Genomic DNA, 19,120 nt, shown 5'->3' with positions numbered 1-19,120 from the left:
TTTAGAGACAGGTTCCCCCACTGACCACCCCTTCCCAGCCATAGGGCCTTGCTTGTTGCTGAGGCTATCTTTGAACTCATAATCCTCCTGCTTCAGCCTCACAAGCCATTGGGATTACAGGCATGCACTACTTCATTCAGCTATTTATTGTTTTAAAAATCTTGTAACTGATAGAAGAGATATACATCAAACCTAAAACATCTTCCAAGTTAAAATTCTGACTTAAAAAGTAAAATTATTATCCTGTGTCTTTAGATAATTAATAGTGGAGAAAATAAAATACATTCAAATAATGGAGATCCTGAAGAAAAGAGGTATGATGACATATTAGAAATATAGATATATTGTTATATATATTTTTAGTGAAAATTTGTATAACATTTAATAGTACAAACTAGATTTTCAACATAAAATATGGTGTAAAATCCACTTCACAGCTTTGAGGGACACTTTTGAAGAAGGCAGTAAAAAAAATCTTGCTGATGAGAACTATAAAACTCAGGCAGTTTGTACAGAAAATACAGAAACACAAATGGAAATTACCTGAGGTGTTCTATATGCAACACCATACAAACTCATTTTTTACTCTAGGTTAGCGAAGAGACTAATGTTAGTTCAGAGAATTGTAAATAGGCTTTTAGTCTGTTTTTACTGAAGGCTAATTAACATCAGTTTTATTTTTAATAATCTTGAATTTAGGGCCTGGATATCAACATGAATCTTTAGAAGGAAGTTGTAAAAAGAAACTGAAAAGAGACAAACAGGTTTTAAAAGCAAATGTCTAAAAACTGATAAACATTAAATGTTTCATATCCAATATAAATAATATAATAAATTATGGAAATGTATATAACATTTAGGTTACTGAATGAAGGTACAGACAGACCAATAATTAATTTTTAAGAGTACTGCTAAAGGGCTGTGGAAGAGTGCTTGCCTAGTATGAGTAAAGCACTGGGTTCAATCCTTAGCACAGAATAAAAATAAACAATTAAAATAAAGACATCCTGTTCGTCTACAACTAGGAAGAAACTTTTTAAGGAGTGCTGCTAAAATTTATGGTCAATTTACAACAACAAATATCCCATGATTTATAAACACCCATGATTTATTTATCCTTATAAAATGATATTATTCCAGAAATTAGAAACCATGCATAGATAATTAGCATTTTAGGTCATGTGTTACCAAATAAAATTAAATTCCTTAATTTTAAGAATTCTGTCAATATATTTTTATTTAAAATTATTTATGCTTAATTTTAAACCTTTTAGGTCTCTGTTCAAACTCTATCTAGACATTTTTAATGCTTAGGCTCACTTGTGAAGTTTCAAATCTATTGAACAATATTTTAGATAAACAATGGATATCATACAGAGATAAAGGGATTCCATATTTAGCAAAAGAAGACAAAATTTCTGAGGTATGAAAACCCTAAGATTTCAAATTCTTAATTCAGGGTTTCCTTATAAAAAGAAAACTATTTAAAAAGCTGCATTTTTAAAGAATTCAATCTAAGCAAAGGATAGGAAAATAGCATAGCTCATTTATTACAAAGAAGCAGATAAGCTCTTCCAGTTTTTGTCAGAGTGTTGACATTAGGTCACTAAACATTTTTTGTCAGTCATCAATTCTATTTAGAAAAGCTTTCATTAATGGATTTACAGCAAAACAAAGGATTAAAAAAAAAAAACCTTAGACAAATATCCCAACTGATTAGGAGGCCAGAAAAAAATGATTTATCAGATTTTAAAGACATCTATGTTAGTTAGCTTTTTGTCACTGTGACTTAAATACTTGTCAGTAACAACTTTTATTTTGGTTCACAGTTTCATGGTCAGTCCACTCCATGCTCTGGGCGATGTGAGGCAGAACGTCATAGCAGAAGGGGCCAGCCAGAGGAAAGCTGTTTGGCTCATGGCAGCTAGGAAGCAGAGAAGCAAGGGGATGAGGCTTCAGGGAAGATAAACTCTTCCAGGGCATAATCCCACTGACCACCCCATCCCAGCCACACACCATCTGCCCATAGTTTCCAAGCAGTTGGTCCATTCAAAAGCTCTCAGCTGTGAGCCTCTGTAAAAAGCAAAAGCAAGTTACATATGTCTAATATATAATGTAAGAGTAAACATTCTCAAGCCTGCATCTCCAAATGTTTCTAAATTTATTCTACAAACCAGTTCCAAAGGCTTTTGAATCACATGGTCATGTTACTTACAGCAACAACCCCACTTTTTGGCATGCACTTATGTGTGTGTTAGGTTTTCATTGCTATAACCAAAATACCTGGCTCATAGTATCAGAGGTTCAGTTCATAGTGGACTGACTCCATTGCTCTGGGACCATGATGAGGCAAAACATCATGGTTGAAGAGATTGGTTGAGGAGCACTGCTCTTCTCATGATGGCCAGAATACAGAGAGAGCAAAGGAAGGGGCTTAAGGGAAGATGAACTCTTCCAGGGCATGCCCTCACTAATGCACCCACTCCAGCCATGCCCCACTTTCCCACGGTTACCAGGAAGTTAGTCCATTCAAATTAGGATGGACTGATCAGGTTACAGCTATTATAATCTAAACATTTCTCCTCTGAATATTCCTGCATTAACAGAGGACCTTTTGGAAGACAACTCATATCCAAATCTTAACAAAAGCCTTACTATCAATAAGTTCAAATTAACTTGTCACAGATTTACTAAAGTGTCAATCAAAAGGATTTGGGGTAACTTATAGGTTATAAATTATGTTACTTATCTATAAGCCACTTCAGTATCATGCAAATAAATAATATATAAGCAGGTGCACACAAGAAGATCTCAAAATTTAAAATTTATATTTGCCATTTTAAAAGTCTGACTGTTATCTGATATAGCTTTAAGCAATCTGCAAATCTTAACTTTGCATTTTCAGTTGAGGCCAGATAGAAAATTTACATCTCAAAGACTCAGACCAACAAACTGGAATAACCAATTTCTTACTGGGGTGGAAGGACCCTTAGATAAAATTAAAAAACCTTTAATCAAACAAAACAAAAATTTATAACTTAAGCATGCAGAATTTTAAAAAGTGAACTCATGAGTTCAAATTAAAGTGGATCTTTTTTTGGGTGGGGGGTACCAGGGATTGAATTCTGGGCACTAGACCAATGAGCCACATCCCCAGCTCTACTTTGTATTTAGAGACAGGGTCTCATTGAATTGCTTAGCACCTTGCTTCTGCTGAGGCTGGCTTTGAACTTGTGATCCTCCTGCCTCAGCTTCTCCAGCTGCTGGGATTACAGGCATGTGCCACCATGCCCGGTTTGGATAGATTTTGATAGAGGCTTATCTGGTGAATGATACAAGGAGCTTGGGAAATGTTTTGGGTCAATAAAGTGTACTTGGAAAAAAGCTCCCAAACACCTAGGGGTGAATGGGGCAGTTAAAGGTACAGATGTTCTTGCTGTCTAGGGGTGCTGGGTTCATTGTCTCCATTCAGCAAAGAACAGGACACAGAAGAAGCAAGCAAGAAGTATAGGTTTATAGTAGAGGAGACAGAGATACAGATAGACTTCTCTGAAGAAAAGTGGCCCCAGAACTGGGAATCTGGTGGGGGAGTTTTGGCCAGTTCTTTTTATAGTCTCTCGAATTTCCTCCTTTCCCTGTCTCTTCCCCTGTCCATGCACTCCTCACTATTTCTGATTACTGCCCCCTCTGTCCACATGTCTGTTTTATTTTTTTTTTCTATTGGATCTCCTGCTTAGGAGCATGAGTACAGAAGTATCTGTCTGAATGGATCCCCCACTTGTGTCCAGGAGCACTTTGGTCAAGCAGGAAGTTGACCTCATTGGAAGACTCTCTTCCTGCTCTTTTTTTCTGGCCCTGCCCCCAGTCTTCTCACTCACCATCTTGCTCTGGCTGCCTATGCCCTTCTACACATCCCTTAAGGTGATCAGGACCTTCGTTATATGCACCTTCCAAAAGAGCTGCCCATAATTCCTTCCAACCCAGGAATTGCATATGCTCTTCTGAAATGGAATTCCCTATTTTAGTAGATTAATATGTTGCTGCAGACATCAGTGTTAGCCTGTTAAGCCAATCACCAAGTAACCAATATATAAAATAGTTACATTAACTCAGCATGCATTTTTAGATATATAAGCACTGTTATAATCTTTTTCCAAACCAAAACCCAACCTAAAAGAGCTCTCCAAACAAACCAATAGAATTACTAGGAAATTTTCATCCTTCAAATTTAACCTCATCAACCAATACCCTGCAACCAAATGGCTTATCTAAGCGCCAACACAAAATGACCCACTCAAGGTCCAAAGACTCAAAGAGCGAAAATAAAATTCTCCGTGTGCACTCTGATGAGGACAACCAGTGGGAACCTGGCATTTGCCAAACTAACCTTTTTCCCCCTTACCAACAAATAATTTTTAGTGCTTGAGGCTATAGCAAGAAATGTGGGAGAATGTGAGTTGGGGGGTTGTGGGGGGCATGAATCCCAGGATATAAAAGTGTCTCTAGGTGGCTTCTGGGATTTTCCTTGAAATTCTAACTGTAGGTTTGGCAAGTCTTGAGTGGTCGAGCTCCCTCCTCCTTATGGATCCTTATGGATCACTGCAAGCTTGAGCTATGTTGCTCAAGGGATGATCCTTGCTTGCAGTTCACTGCTCCACAAATGCTTAGAGTCATGCTGGCGAGTAAATAGCCAACGTTGAAGGAAGAGACATTTTCTATCTCAAATCTCCATTTTCAGAAAACTCAAGGGTAAGGAAAGCTTTTATAAGAGGCAAAGTGGGACAAAAGGCAGGAAACATACATCTGCAAATTTAGTTAGCCAGAGAATCTGACATCAGCTGGAGGGAGTTTTTATTTTCTGTATGAGGAAGTTCAGAAGTTATAACAATTTGGAGATTTAATATCAAAGGAGACTGTTTTGAATCTTGGAGACAAATAAGTTAGCAGGAAGTTGCCTTTAATTTCAGAGGAAATCTGTTTTTTTAAACACTTTTGTTTTTATTTATTTATTTTTATGTGGTGCTGAAAATCGAAACCAGTGCCTCATGCATGCTAGCCAAGGGCTCCACCACTGAGCCACAACCCCAGCCCCTCAGAGAAAGTCTGTTTTAAGCCCATGATGGCATTCTTCTTCTGAACGCATAAGGAGATTCAGATTCTGCAGACCTTGGATGAAGCTTGGGTCCTTCTGAGTACATTTTACAAAGGGCTCTTCTGTGATTTTGTATTAATCCCTGGCTAAAAACTAGTGCTTTGCTATCCAAAGAAAGGAAGTCATAGGAAGGAGAACCACAGCTACATGAACCATTTTAAAATCCATGACTATTATGACAAAATGTTAGCATTATGGAATCTGAGCGGTAATATGAGCAGTTATAGTACTCTTTCAACTTTTTTCCATGCTTGAAAATTTTCATGTTTTGGGGGAAAAGTGTAAAGAAAAAAATAGGTTACAAAACATGATTTAAAAATATATAGGTATGCAAAAATCACCATATTTTAGTGATTTCAAGATACCACTAATGTTAAGACATCCGACTAAGAAAGAAATATTGCCAGTAATTAATTATTGCTTGCAAGCTTGGGTTATCTGAGTTCAGACACGTTAAAATATGAAATACTGTGCATCTTGCAGTTGATGAAATATGAAAATATAGGCAAGGCTTTGAAGTTTTAATTACCTAAATGAGTGGTACAGATAACCAAATACATTAGAAATTATTAAAAATTTACGTTATATAGAAGAATCGGAGTAAAATTTTTGAAAAGACAGAATTGCCTCTTGAAAGTTATCTAGATTCTGAATAGAGCAAAATATGGAGGACAGCAGGGCTGTGTGGGTATGGAACATGAGAAAGGATTTGGCATTAATAGTAAGTATTTTTAGAGGCAGTAGCTCACACAGGAGTAGAGATAATTGTGTTGAAGGACTGTGAATACAAGCTTGGATGGATATACTGGCAAACCCAGATTGGGCAATGATTTTTTTAGAGTTTTGTTTTTTTCAGGCTAATTATTCAAGATTTTTCTGTCATTCACTGAGAATGTGAATTCAGTGTTATTGTAAGACTTGAGTCTAGGAATTGCACTGTTGCATTTCTTCCTAGGTGGAAACAGGATAAGTCAGGTACAGTCCACATGACCATAATGTCTCCAGTGCTGATGTAAAAGTTGAGGCAAGAAACTGAGGTGTCAGGGTTAAGATGGATATTGGCAACAAAAAAGATAGTAGGTAGAAGTTTAGTAAAAGATTTTTTTTCTAGGCTAGGGACTTTGCTAAAATGAGGTAAGAGTGTCATATAGCAGGGTATTTCTAAAGAAGGTCCATTCCCTAATTTCAGTGTATCAAGATGATTTATTGTACTTCTTTCTAGAAGTCTGCCAAGTTGGTGAAAAGATTGAGAGCCAGCATCAGGATGACCAAGATCAATGTCTCTTGATGCAAGTTGGATTCCCTGACAAGAAAATAATGACTACCAAGAATGGCCACGAATGTAATGAATTTGGAAACACTCTTCATCTGAGTACAAGCCTTGGTATTCCAATACAAAGACCTCATAAACTTGAAACATTTGGAAATGATATGGTAGATAATGTAGACTTATTTAGAAGTGCTGTGGAAAAGAAACACGATAATGGGTGTGCAAAATTATTCTTCCATACCGAGTTTGAGAAATCAAATCCTGTAGTGAAGCCCTATGGATATAAAGAATGCGGGAAAGTCCTCAGGCGAAAGAAAGGTCTTAGTCTTCATCAGAGAATTAAAAATGGAGAGAAACCATTTGAATGTACTGCATGTCGGAAAACCTTCAGCAAGAAGTCACACCTCATTGTCCACTGGAGGACTCATACAGGGGAGAAACCATTTGCATGCACCGAATGTGGAAAAGCTTTTAGCCAAAAATCTCAGCTAATTATACACCTCAGAACTCATACAGGAGAGAGACCCTTTGAGTGTCCTGAGTGTGGGAAAGCCTTCAGAGAAAAGTCAACTGTCATTATACATTACAGGACTCATACAGGAGAGAAACCTTATGAATGCAATGAATGTGGAAAAGCCTTCACTCAGAAGTCAAACCTTATCGTTCATCAGAAAACCCACACAGGAGAGAAAACCTATGAATGCACTAAATGTGGGGAATCTTTCATCCAGAAGCTTGATCTGATTATACACCACAGCACTCACACAGGGAAAAAACCCCATGAATGCCATGAATGCAAGAAAACGTTCAGTGACAAGTCCACCCTCATTACGCACCAGAGAACTCACACAGGAGAGAAGCCCCATAAATGTACGGAATGTGGGAAGTCTTTCAATGAGAAGTCGACCCTCATTGTACATCAGAGGACACATACAGGAGAGAAGCCCTATGAATGTGACGTGTGTGGAAAAACCTTTACCCAAAAGTCAAATCTGGGTGTGCATCAGAGAACTCACTCTGGAGAGAAACCCTTTGAGTGTAATGAATGTGAGAAAGCCTTCTCCCAGAAGTCCTATCTCATGCTACATCAGAGAGGTCACACAGGGGAGAAGCCCTATGAATGCAATGAATGTGAAAAGGCATTTTCCCAGAAGTCCTATCTTATTATACACCAACGAACTCATACAGAAGAAAAACCCTATAAATGTAATGAGTGTGGCAAAGCCTTTCGAGAAAAGTCAAAGCTCATTATACACCAAAGAATTCATACAGGAGAAAAACCCTATGAATGTCCTGTATGTTGGAAAGCTTTTAGCCAGAAGTCCCAGCTCATAATCCATCAGCGAACACACACAGGAGAGAAACCCTATGCATGCACAGAGTGCGGCAAAGCCTTCAGGGAAAAGTCCACGTTCACTGTCCATCAAAGGACTCACACTGGAGAGAAGCCCTATAAGTGTACAGAGTGTGGGAAAGCCTTTACCCAAAAATCCAACCTTATTGTACATCAGAGAACCCATACAGGAAAAAAGGCCCATGGGAGAGGCCAGACCCGGAAGTCAAAGCTCACGGCACACTAATGAGTAAAGTGAGTGTCTGTTAGGTACCCCAAAGGAAAGTTGTGTCAATTTACTATTTTAAATGTACGTTCTGACTTCTGGTTTAAACACAGGGAGTAAAGTTGGCCTTTCTTCTTTTCGTCTCAGTTTTCACCCAAGAGCAGCAGGAGAAAAAGAAGCAAAAGTGTGAGCTCCATATGTGATAAAATTAGGAGACAACTGCTACCAGAGGCCTCCAGAGGCAGAGGAAACCAAGACCCAGTGCAGGGCCACAGATGAGAGGCAGCATGGGTTAGGACTCTAAGCAGAGGGTCCTGATACACTCCAAGGTACAGCATCACAGGCAGCTGTAACCATGGTAACAGAGTGCATGAGCAGGTAGGAGGCTTCCTAGACTATTTGGCATCTGAGGAGAAACAGGCAGGGGCCTCAACAAGGAGATACTCAGACAAGCCTTATTTACAGAAAGTAGCCTGTACTGATAGGAGGAATAGTTGTGGGCACCTTGGAGAAAAGAAGGGACTTTTCCTTGTGAAGAACCCATAGTATCTCCTGTTTAGTGACTTGGGAAAAGTAAAGTGAAAGAACTAACAAATGTGTGTGTGTGGAGCTCATTTGTTAGAAAAACTGATCTTCCTAGAATATATTCCTGGTATCTTCCCAACATGAACCTCCAGCGAATAGCAAGTCCAGGAAAAACTTTTCATTCAAAGAGAATATTTCACAGAAAATCAAAACCACAAATGTTTTCCAAGACATCAACTCAACTTCAAGATTGTCAAAATGATGAACACACAGAGGTGTTTGTTGATGTACTGTTTGCGAAAATATTGGAAGCTGTCCAAATGAAATCCCCAGATTCTGCTTCCTGAAATTGTGATGTATTTGTACAACAGATTCCTAAGTAGAAAAAAATGATAAAGAAACTTGGATATCATTTATGTTACTGATGTGGAGCAACCTCCAAATTATTAGGGAAGAAAAGCAAGGTACAGCATAGTATGTCACGATGTGTATATAAAGAGGGAAAATGGTAAGTACATAATTGTATATACACAAACCATTTCTGAAAAGAGATACAAGATGCTGATAACCTTGATTCCCTTGGGGAAGGGGCAGTGGGTGCTGAGGGCAGGGAACTGGGAGGGAGATAGCTGTGTATCCTTTCATAGTTTTAGAAAACTGTATTATGTGGATGTACTGCCTTTTCAATGAACAAATAAAATTTTAAAAAGCATAATTTTGTTCTGTTGTAATGAAGTTGGAGTCAAGACATAGCTTATTGACATTTAGTATCAATAAGCTCAATATGGAATTTCTTTTTGTGACATTGCAGGTGAAACCTAGGGCCACAAGCATGATGTGACAAGTACTCTAACTGATCTATGCTCCCAGCCATGAAATTCAGTTTTTTTGAGTGGATAAACAGAATAATCAGACAGAACAATATTAAATTCCTAAAGCACATAAGCATTATTTTCCTGAGGGTGCAAATAATTGATTCTCACGCCAGCTGAGACCATACTACCTAAACCTAAAGTAATTGAGATTGGAAAACATTTCTTCTTTAGTATGCACAGTGACATCTGTGAAAAGATTCTGTGTTGGGCTGGGGATGTGGCTCAAGCAGTAGCGCATTCGCCTGGCATGCGTGCGGCCCGGGTTCGATCCTCAGCACCACATACAAACAAAGATGTTGTGTCCGCCGAGAACTAAAAAATAAATATTAAAATTGTCTCTCTCTCTCTCTCTCTCAAAAAAAAAAAAAAAAGATTCTGTGTTAATGCTCACCACAGTCTTTCCATATCTTGAAATGATTTAAATTGCCCCCCACACATACTTTTTTTTTTATTTTGGGGTACCAGGTATTAAACTCAGGGGCATTCAACCACTGAGCCACATCCCAAGTCCTGTTTTGTATTTTATTTAGCTTAGCGTCTCACTTTTTGCTGAGGCTGGCTTTGAACTTGTGATCCTCCTGCCTCAGCCTCCTGAGCCCCTGGGATTACAGACAAGCACCCCCATGCCTGACACACACACACACACACACACACACTACTTTAACAAGAGGTATAAAAGATCTACAGAGGGCTGGGGCTGTAGCTCAGTGGCAGAGCACTTGCCTAGCATGCGTGAGGCACTGGGTTCAATCCTCAGCACCATATAAAAATAAACAAAGGCATGTTGTCCATCTACAACTACAAAAAATTTTTTTAAAAAAAGATCCACAGAGATGTTGTGTAACTGCTCCTGTGGTCACACTGCTGCTAGTGGCACATATTTCCTGGGGTGAAAGACAGATTGAGTCCCACGGTCTGAATGACCATGACCAAACCCACATCACAGGATATTTGCTCTAGAACAAGAGGTCCTGCTTGTGAATTACAGTAGTTGTGTCCTCATGACAATGTAGTTACTCACAAGGGCCATCTTTGGTGGAAGTGGGCGAGCTAAGGTATGTAAAATCTGGGGATGGGCAAGGTTTGAGTTTGTTAATATAGGTGGGTAAGTTAGACCTGAGACAGTCTATGCCCTCCTGGTCTTCTTTTTCCCATGAAGTATATTGTAAGAAAATAAACCTTGGACTCCCCCACTTTTTTCCCCATTGAACTCTAAGTTAGACATAACCCATTCAGTGCCTTGCAGGGAGAGGAAATATAGGGCTGACTGGCTTGCGCCTGATGAAGTCTGCTAGAAGATTCCCAAAGGCCCTGGAAACAAAGGCATCTTCCTAATGGTGGAGTATCTTCCTGGGGTTTTACTAAAGAGATGGAGGAGAGTTGGATCTCACCATTTCCCATGAATATTGGATTCCTGTTTCCTGGGATACAAATAACTGATGAATCGAGGTAAATGAGACACAGGCCTAGAGGGAAAGGGATGGGGATGGACTGCAGTATGTGAATAAATGGGCTGAAATGAGGGGAAAGAGAGAGAGAAGGATAATAAAGGACCAAGTGTGGTTGAATGGGGTATAATGAGGGGCTTGGTCTTGGTCAATATGAAATAATGGGGCAGGGAGGGGGAAATACCCAGTGGAGGGAGGTACTAGAAAAGGAACAACAAGTGCCAGTGCACATGGGTCATGTTTTGGAGATAAGACTGAGTGGACAGAATGAATGTTGGTGATGCAAACAAAGTGGAATAAGTGGAGTGGTGTGAGGCACTGTGAGAGAGAGGGTGGTGGATATAGTGGAGTGAAAGGCAGTTCAGGCAAGTGACAAAATGTGGTGTGACACTACCTATGTATAGCACTTCTTATGAGTCTCTTCCAACATTGGTTTCATTTTCTTTTCTTTCTTTTGTTTATTTGTACTGGGGGTATTGTGAACACAAAGGTGCTTTACTACTGAGATATACTCCAGCCATTTTTATTTTGAGACAGGGTCTTGCCAAGTTATGAGGGTCTTGCTGAGTTGCTGAAGCTGGCCTCAAATTTATGATCCTCCTGCCTCAGCCTCCTGAGTTGCTGGAATTACAGGTGTGTGCCACCATACCCAGTCCATCTTATTTGTTTTCATTTCCCCTAGTAGATAAATAATAGAGAAAAATCAAAGCTAGTTCTTTGAAGAGATTAATAAAATCCCAAATTCCAGTCAGGAAAAAAAAAAGGAAACAAATTTTCAAATGTACTTGATACAGTGGACTTCACTATAGTATAAACATTTAAAGGGATTCAAGAGGCTGAGAAAGAATGATTGCAAGTTCAAAGCCAGCCTCAGCAAAATTGTGAGGCCCTAAGCAACTGAGTGAGACCCTGTTATAAAATACAAACTTAAAAAGGGATGGGGAGGGTTGGGAATATAGCTCAGTTGATAGAGTGCTTGCCTCGCATGCACAAGGCCTGGGTTCAATCCCCAGCACTACACACACAAACATTCAAAGGGCTGGGGATGTAACTCAGTGGTAAAGCACTCCTAGGTTCAATCCCTAGTACACCCTCCAAAAAAGGGATAATATGGGAATTATGAAAAAAGATTTATGGCAATAAATTTGATAACAGTCAATATAATCATATAGTAAAGGTCCATAAAGAGAAAAGGGATTTCATAAAATTTGAAACCCATTCACAATATAAACATTTTAGCAAACTAGGTACAGAATTAATCTGGTGGTAGTATTTTTTCTGTTTTAAAAATATTTTATGTTTTGCCAGGCATGGGGTGGTGCACACCTCTAATCCCAGCATCTCGGGAGGCTGAGGCTGGAGGATTATGAGTTCAAAACCAGTCTCAGCAAAAAGTGAGGCGCTAAGCAACTCAGTGAGACCCTGTCTCTAAATAAAATACAAAATAGGGCTGGGATGGGGTTCAGTGGTTCAGTGCCCCTGAGTTCAATCCTCAGTACCCCCTAAAAATATTTTTACTGGTGCATTACAATTATACATAATAGTGGGACTCCTTATGCCACCTAAGTAACTTGATATTTTCTTTCCTTCATCCAAAACTCCTCTTTCATTCATAAAGAGTATTTTTTAAAAATGTAGTCATGCCTGGGTGTGGTGGAACATGCCTGTAATCCTAGCTACTTGGAAAGATGAGACAGAGGGATCATAATTTGTGGGCCAGCCTCATCAACTTAGTGAGACCCTGTCTCAAAATAAAAAATAAAAAGGGCTGGGGATATAGCTCACTGGTAGAACACCCTGGGTTCAAACTCCAATGCAAACAATCAGAAAACTATAGTAATACTTAATGGTGGGACTGGGGTTGTGGCTCAGCAGTATAGCACTCGCCTCGCACGCGAGAGACCCTGGGTTCAATCCTCAGCACCACATAAAAATAAATAAACAAAATAAAGATATTGTGTCCATGTATAACTAAAAAAATTTAAAAAACCTTAATGGTGACATGGGAAAATCTTCACTGCTGTGACTATGAAAGAGACAAGCATGCTTGTTAGGCCCACATCTGTTCAACATAATACTGAACATGTGAGGCAGTGTGATAAAGCAAGAAAAAGCAAAAGGAGCAATGGCTGGAAATGAATGAATAACTTTCAATCTCTGTAGATAGGATATACATAGCCAATCCAAAGGATCCATAGATAAATTATTAGAATAATTTATCAAGGTTGTTAAATACAGCTCAAACTATATAAATTGTTTTTCCTCTAACAACAACAATCAGAACAAATACTCTATCCCTTTGACAAGGAAGAACAAAGAGAAGAAAATGATGGGGCCATTTAATGGTGAGCCTTGAAAGAAGTTGAAATTTGGGGAAGGTGGTATCAGATTGTAAAACACAAGGCGAAAATAGTTTGGGGGTTTTCTCAAGATGAAACAAGGATGTAGTAGAAACAGAAGTCACAGATTGAAAAAGCATCCATCTATAAATGTTTGAATGCCTAAGGAGGGGAGTTGATGACAACTGGAGGGAGGGAAAGTTGAAAGGCCTGGGAAGGAGAGGGCATCCTAGAATGCTCATTCCAGCTGAAGGGGGCAGCAATCAGTTCCTGAGGAAAAGGAAGGGAGACAGGGCTGGTTCTCAAAAGTTGGCCATGAAAAGCAGCTGTGGAAAAGTCCTTTAATGGGAGAAATTCTCATCTCATGTAATAACCACCAGAGGCCTACATCCTTAACGGAAGACATGGCAAAAGAGCTGACCTCCCACTCACCAACTGAAATCTTCTACTTCTTCCTCTTAACAGTGCCCACTCACCTAAGTGACTTGAGATTTTCCTCCATGCATCCAAAGCTCCTCTTTCTCACACATGAAGATCAGGTCTGATATGGGATTTTAACAACCTGAAAGAAGATAAGTTTCAAGATTTCAGGTCATCTGCTTAGGGTAGGGGCCTCTGATGCTGAGAAAGGGGCAGCTTCAGGGACTGCACTATAGCTGCCCACTTCCATGTTGGCCAGGTCTGATCATTCTACTGGGGAGGCAACAAAGAGGAATATGCCATCCCTGAGCATTGCTAGTACTTCAGAAACAAGAAGTTCCCAGATAACTTTTCCTTAGCACCCAGGCTAACCTTATGGGTGGGACCATCATGTTGCTGCAGGACAAGTGACACTGGAGGATGACACTGAAGACTTGATTTGACAGGAGTGGTAGCACCTGGACCCTGCTCAGAGGACTGTGTCATGGAGAAGTGCTATGGAGAATCAGCCACCTAATCTCTGGGGAAGGCAGGCCTATATAGGGAATTTGATGAAATTGTGTCTAGATTTTGAAAGCCACCTTCCTCCCTCATCCTTCAATGCCACTGATCCTGCAACAACACATGCTGGCTCCATCTGAAGTGACAGAAGTGGCTCCTTTAATAAGAAAATAATTGTATGTTGAGGTTGCTAAAATCTACAAAAAGAATGAAACTTCTCTCAGAAATTGTGAAGAAGGAAAAAGAAATCTGCTAGTTTTGCTGTTACATCTCAAACTGCAAAAGCTATGGCCACAGTATATGAAAGTACTTAGTTAAAGAGTAAAAGGCATCAAATTAAAATGCCTCAGTACATTCTGTGGTTTCAGGCATCCACTGGGGGGTCTTGGAACTTATCCCCTGCAGAGAAGGAAGGGACTCTTGTACCATAGGCTTGGGACCTAAACAACAAACATTTATTGCTCACAGTTCTGGAGACTTGGAAGTCCAAGAACAGGGCACCAGCAGATCTGAAAGCTATTGATGGCAGATTGGTTGGCAGATGGCATCTTCTTGTGTCTTCACATGACTGAAGGAACCAGTTCTAGTCTTTTTCTTTCCTTATAAAGATATTAATCCCATCATGAGGACTCCACCATTAGGATGTCCCTCTAACACCATCCCATTAGGGGGCAGGGGTTCCATATAAATGGAAGGAGGTGAAGCAAACTTGCAGTTCACAACAATACCCAAGTATTTTTCCTCTATACATTTTGGACTGTTCAAAGTATTTAATAATATTGAAAAATAATTTAAAAAATAAACTAAAAATTTAGGCAAATGCTAACAAAATAATGAGAAATGGTCATAACATTTTCCTCATTATTTATTGGTCCATTATAGTTGTACATATTGATGGGATTTGTTGTTACATATTCATATATGCACACAATATAATAATATAATTTGGCTAGTATCTCTCTCCAGCATTTCTCCCCTTCCTCGCTGTCTCCTATCCCTTGGTCCATTTCCTCTACCAATCTCCCTTTTAGGATATCTATGGCAACATTTGTCTTCCTTTTTCCTCTCTAGCTTCTGCATGAGAGAAAACATGACCCTTGACATTCTGAGTTTGATTTATTGCACTTAACATAATGGTCTCTAGTTCCATCTATCTTCCTGCAAATGCCATAATTTCATTTTTCTTTATGGCTGACTAAAACTCCATTGTGTATATATACAACACGTTCGTGGTCTATTCTTCCACTGATGGACACCTAGGCTGGTTCCATAGTTTGGCTACTGTGTTGCTTGAAGACAAAAACATTAAGCAGCACAAAAAAGGGATATTTTATATTAACAAAAGGTAACATTCATCAAAAGACATGATGGTAATGCATGTTTATGCACCCACTAGCATAGATTTAAAGGTCAGGGGCTGTGGTTGTGGCTCAGTGGTAGAGCACTCACCTAGCACACGTGAGGCCCTGGGTTCGATCCTCAGCACCACATAAAAATAAATAAAATAAAGGTATTGTGTCCAACTACTTCTAAGAAATAAAATACTTAAAGGCCATAAAGCTGTTAAAAATGGTGATGAATCTGCAATTACAGACAGAAATTAACACTCCTCTCAGAGCAAATGAATAAAGTGCAATGACTCACTTGAATAATGCTGCCCACACCCCGCCCGCCGAGGGCAGCTGAACTTAAGGTCACTCGTGTGAATTTCCAAGGACACCAAATAAAACACAGACACACTTTACCTTTAAACAAGCTTCAGGACGGCTCTTCTCTCAGCCTCAAGCTCCCCAAATGTGAGAGCGAGGGATAGTCACAAGAGGCTGGAGGGGGAAGGGAGAGAGAGAACTTCGGAAGTGGGCTTTTATTGGGAGGACACTTGTTCTTAGAAAGTTCATCCAAAAAAGGTAAGAAGGGGCAGAGTTACAAAGGACCTGTAAGACCAAAGGGTGGGGCTGTAGGGTGATGTCTGAAAACTGTCCTCAAAACTTCTGGGACCCGGCCAATGTCCAAGTCACTACGAGATGTAGTGACCATCAAAGCCTCTCTGCTCCAAGACAGAAATCGCAAATCATTCAGAGTAGCTCTCCACAGAATAACACAATTATTAAGTTTGATATATATGTGATATGTGGATGTAAGTGAACATGCACATATTTAAATCCAATAATGCATATACAGAAGAAATATTTACAAACATACATGACTAAATAGAAGGTCATAAAGAAAGTCCCCAATGATCATAGGAACATTTTGTCTAGGCACAATGCAATAAAATTAGAAACACAAAAATTCTGCACTCTTAAATTATTACTGTATTAAAGACAAATATTGAAGTCATGAACATATTAGAAATGAACAACGAGTATACATTAAATATGAAAACAGTAGAATGTAGCAAAAATTTAAAGGAAAATGCACATATTTACTGTATAAATTACAAGTGGAATTTAGAAAGAAACAAACCAAACATTTATTAACATAAAGGTGGTAAAATAAGTCCCAATAAAGTAAAAAGTAGTAATAAATAAAAACATTATCAAGTTGGGCTGGCCACAGTGGCACACACCTGTAATTCCAGTGACTGCGTCAGGAGGATGGCACGTTTGAGGCCAGCCTCAGTAACTTAGTGAAGTTCTAATCAACTTATTAAGACCCTGTTTCAAAATGAAAAATAAAAAGAGCTAGCAGGGGTGGGGGGTGCTGGGTTGTGGCTTAGCAGTAGAGTGCTCGCCTAGCATGTGCAAGGCCCTGGGTTCAATCCTCAGCACCACATTAAACAAACAAATAAATAAATAAATAAAGGTATTATGTCCAACTACAACTAAAAAATAATTTTAATTTTTTAATTCTTATTAGTTATATATGACAGCAGAATGCAATTCAATTCATAGTACACAAATAGAGCACAATTTTTCATGTCTCTGGTTGAACACAAAGTAGAGTCACACCATTTGTGTTTTCATACATGTACTTAGGGTAATGATGTCCATCTCATTCCACTGTCTTTCCTACCCCCTTGTACCCCTTCTCCTCCCCCTCCTTTGCCCTATTTAAAGCTCATCTGTTCCTCTCATGCTCCCACCCATCCCCATTATGAATCAGCATCCTTGGAAAAGACATTCGGCATTTGTTTTTTTTGGGATTGGCTAACTTCACTTAGCATTATATTCTCCAACTCCATGCATTTACCTCAAATGCCATGACTTTATTCGCTTTTTTAAACTTTATTTTTATTTATTTATATGTGGTGCTGAGGATCAAACTCGGGTCTTCTACATGCGAGGTGAGCACTCTACTGCTGAGTTATAACGAACGCCAGTCCCTTTATTCGCTTTTAATGCTGAGTAATATTCCATTGTGTATATATATCACATTTTCTTTATCCATTCATCTACTGAAGGGCATCTAGGTTGGATCCACAATTTAGCTATTGTGAATTGTGCTGCTATAAACGTTGATGTGGCTGTGTCCCTATAGTATGCTGTTTTTAAGTCCTTTGGGTATAAACCGATGAGTGAGACAGCTGGGTCAAATGGTGGCTCCTTTCCCAGTTTTCCAAGGAATTTCCATACTGCTTTCCAGAATGGTTACATCAATTTTCAGTCCCACCAGCAATGTGGTATTATGTCCAACTACAATTAAAAAAATAAATATTTAAAAAAGTGCTAGGGATGTGACTCAGTGATGAGGTCCCTCTGAGCTCAATTCCAAGTACTAAAAAATAAATAAATAAATGAATAACAAATAAATAAATAAAAAGGACTGGGGATATAACTCAGTCCTGGAATTCCTGGAATGAATTCCCATCATCCCACATACAAAAAAAAAATTTGAAAGAGATGTACGGTTTCATGAACAAAATAAGTAGAATATGTTAAATTATATACAGATGAAAGGCATCTAATTAAACAAAAAACAGCATTAGGAATTTTTAGAATGGGAACATTATTACACATACAGGAAAGATTTTAAAGAAATAAGAATACATCTAAGTTTTTCAGCTAAAAGTATATTTGCTACAAGCACTTCTTAGCCTTCTCTCTCCTGAGACATAAAAACACTACACTTAAAATAATATTTTTTTTAAAAAGCATATACCCACCAGAATGAAGAGAATGGGAAGAATGTTTTATTCATGTTAAAACCTTAGCAAACTAAAAACAGGGAAGAATTTTTGTAGTCTAACAAAGGACTTCTACATAAACCCTACAGCAGATATCACAGTTAATGGCAAATGAGCAAGGCTCTCCTTAGATCAAGAGCAAGAAAAGTGTATCTATTACCACTATTCTCATTGCTACTTGGGATTGACTGAGAGGTACCAGCCAGTACAATAATGAAAGAAAAAAAATATTCAGTGGAATAGGTAAAGGGGAATGAAGGAAACGGAGGGGGGATGGGAAAAAGAAAGGCATGGGAATGAATTTGATGTAACTTTCCTATGAACATATATGAATATTACACAGTGAATATCACCATCATGTACATCCACAAGAAATTAATTTTAAAAAACTATGAAAAATATAAAGTGTAAAGGATAGAAAAAATAAAAGGGTCATAATTTGCAGATGATGTTTTTATGAATGTAAAAAGATCTAAAGTCTCTTCAGATGACCTATTAGAATTTATAAGTAAATTTAGCAAATTATTAGATAAAATGTCAATACATGAAACTATATGTACAACTGTATTTATATATATCAGGGACTCTAGAAAATGAAACTTTAGAATAATGCTACTTAATATAGCATCAAGAAATGTAATAAGTCAAAAACTAAGGGTCAAGCTTAAAATACGTGTAACACTTCTGTAGAGAAAATTACAAATGCTAGTAAATAATGTAAATGCAAAGACCTAAATAAGATAGTGAAGTACTGGCACAGGAAAGACAAGGAAATAAGCAGAACAAATTTAAAAAAAAATTATAAACAGATCCTCACAAAGATTGTCAGTTGATTAACCACAAAGACCAGAATTCAGTGGGGGAAAGACAGTATTTTGAAATATATATCCACCTGGAAAAAATAA

General features: G+C 38.6%; 1 protein-coding gene and 1 long non-coding RNA gene across 12 annotated transcripts in view; one reads left to right on the top strand and one right to left on the bottom strand.

Annotated features, from left to right (window-relative positions):
- The window catches only part of LOC124091436 (zinc finger protein 182), a 50,790-nt gene extending 41,072 nt beyond the window's left edge, over positions 1–9,718 (top strand). For all 10 annotated transcript variants that reach the window (XM_046442456.2, XM_046442455.2, XM_046442451.2 and 7 more), the window contains one exon: positions 6,375–9,718. In XM_046442456.2, coding sequence (XP_046298412.1) covers positions 6,375–8,002 — 1,628 coding nt within the window. In that variant the 3' untranslated portion in view covers positions 8,003–9,718. The remainder of the gene's footprint in view (positions 1–6,374) is intronic.
- On the bottom strand, positions 21–17,079 carry LOC131424121 (uncharacterized). 2 transcript variants are annotated; one of them, XR_009226640.1, is made up of 4 exons: positions 15,835–17,079; positions 14,556–14,688; positions 13,645–13,730; positions 21–2,073 (listed from the first exon to the last, which is right to left on the bottom strand). It is a non-coding gene; the product is annotated as an uncharacterized LOC131424121 (long non-coding RNA). The 2 variants fall into 2 exon arrangements; XR_009226639.1 differs by having other exon boundaries at positions 21–1,924.
- Between the last annotated feature and the right edge of the window lie 2,041 nt (positions 17,080–19,120).

The sequence above is a fragment of the Marmota monax genome, unplaced genomic scaffold (genome assembly GCF_021218885.2).
Source record: "Marmota monax isolate L192 unplaced genomic scaffold, Marmota_monax_Labrador192_F-V1.1 WCK01_AAM20220418_F8-fsc00170, whole genome shotgun sequence".
Lineage (NCBI taxonomy): Eukaryota > Metazoa > Chordata > Mammalia > Rodentia > Sciuridae > Marmota > Marmota monax.
Note: the sequence above shows the minus strand (reverse complement) of the source record. Positions and strands in the feature narration are given on the sequence as shown.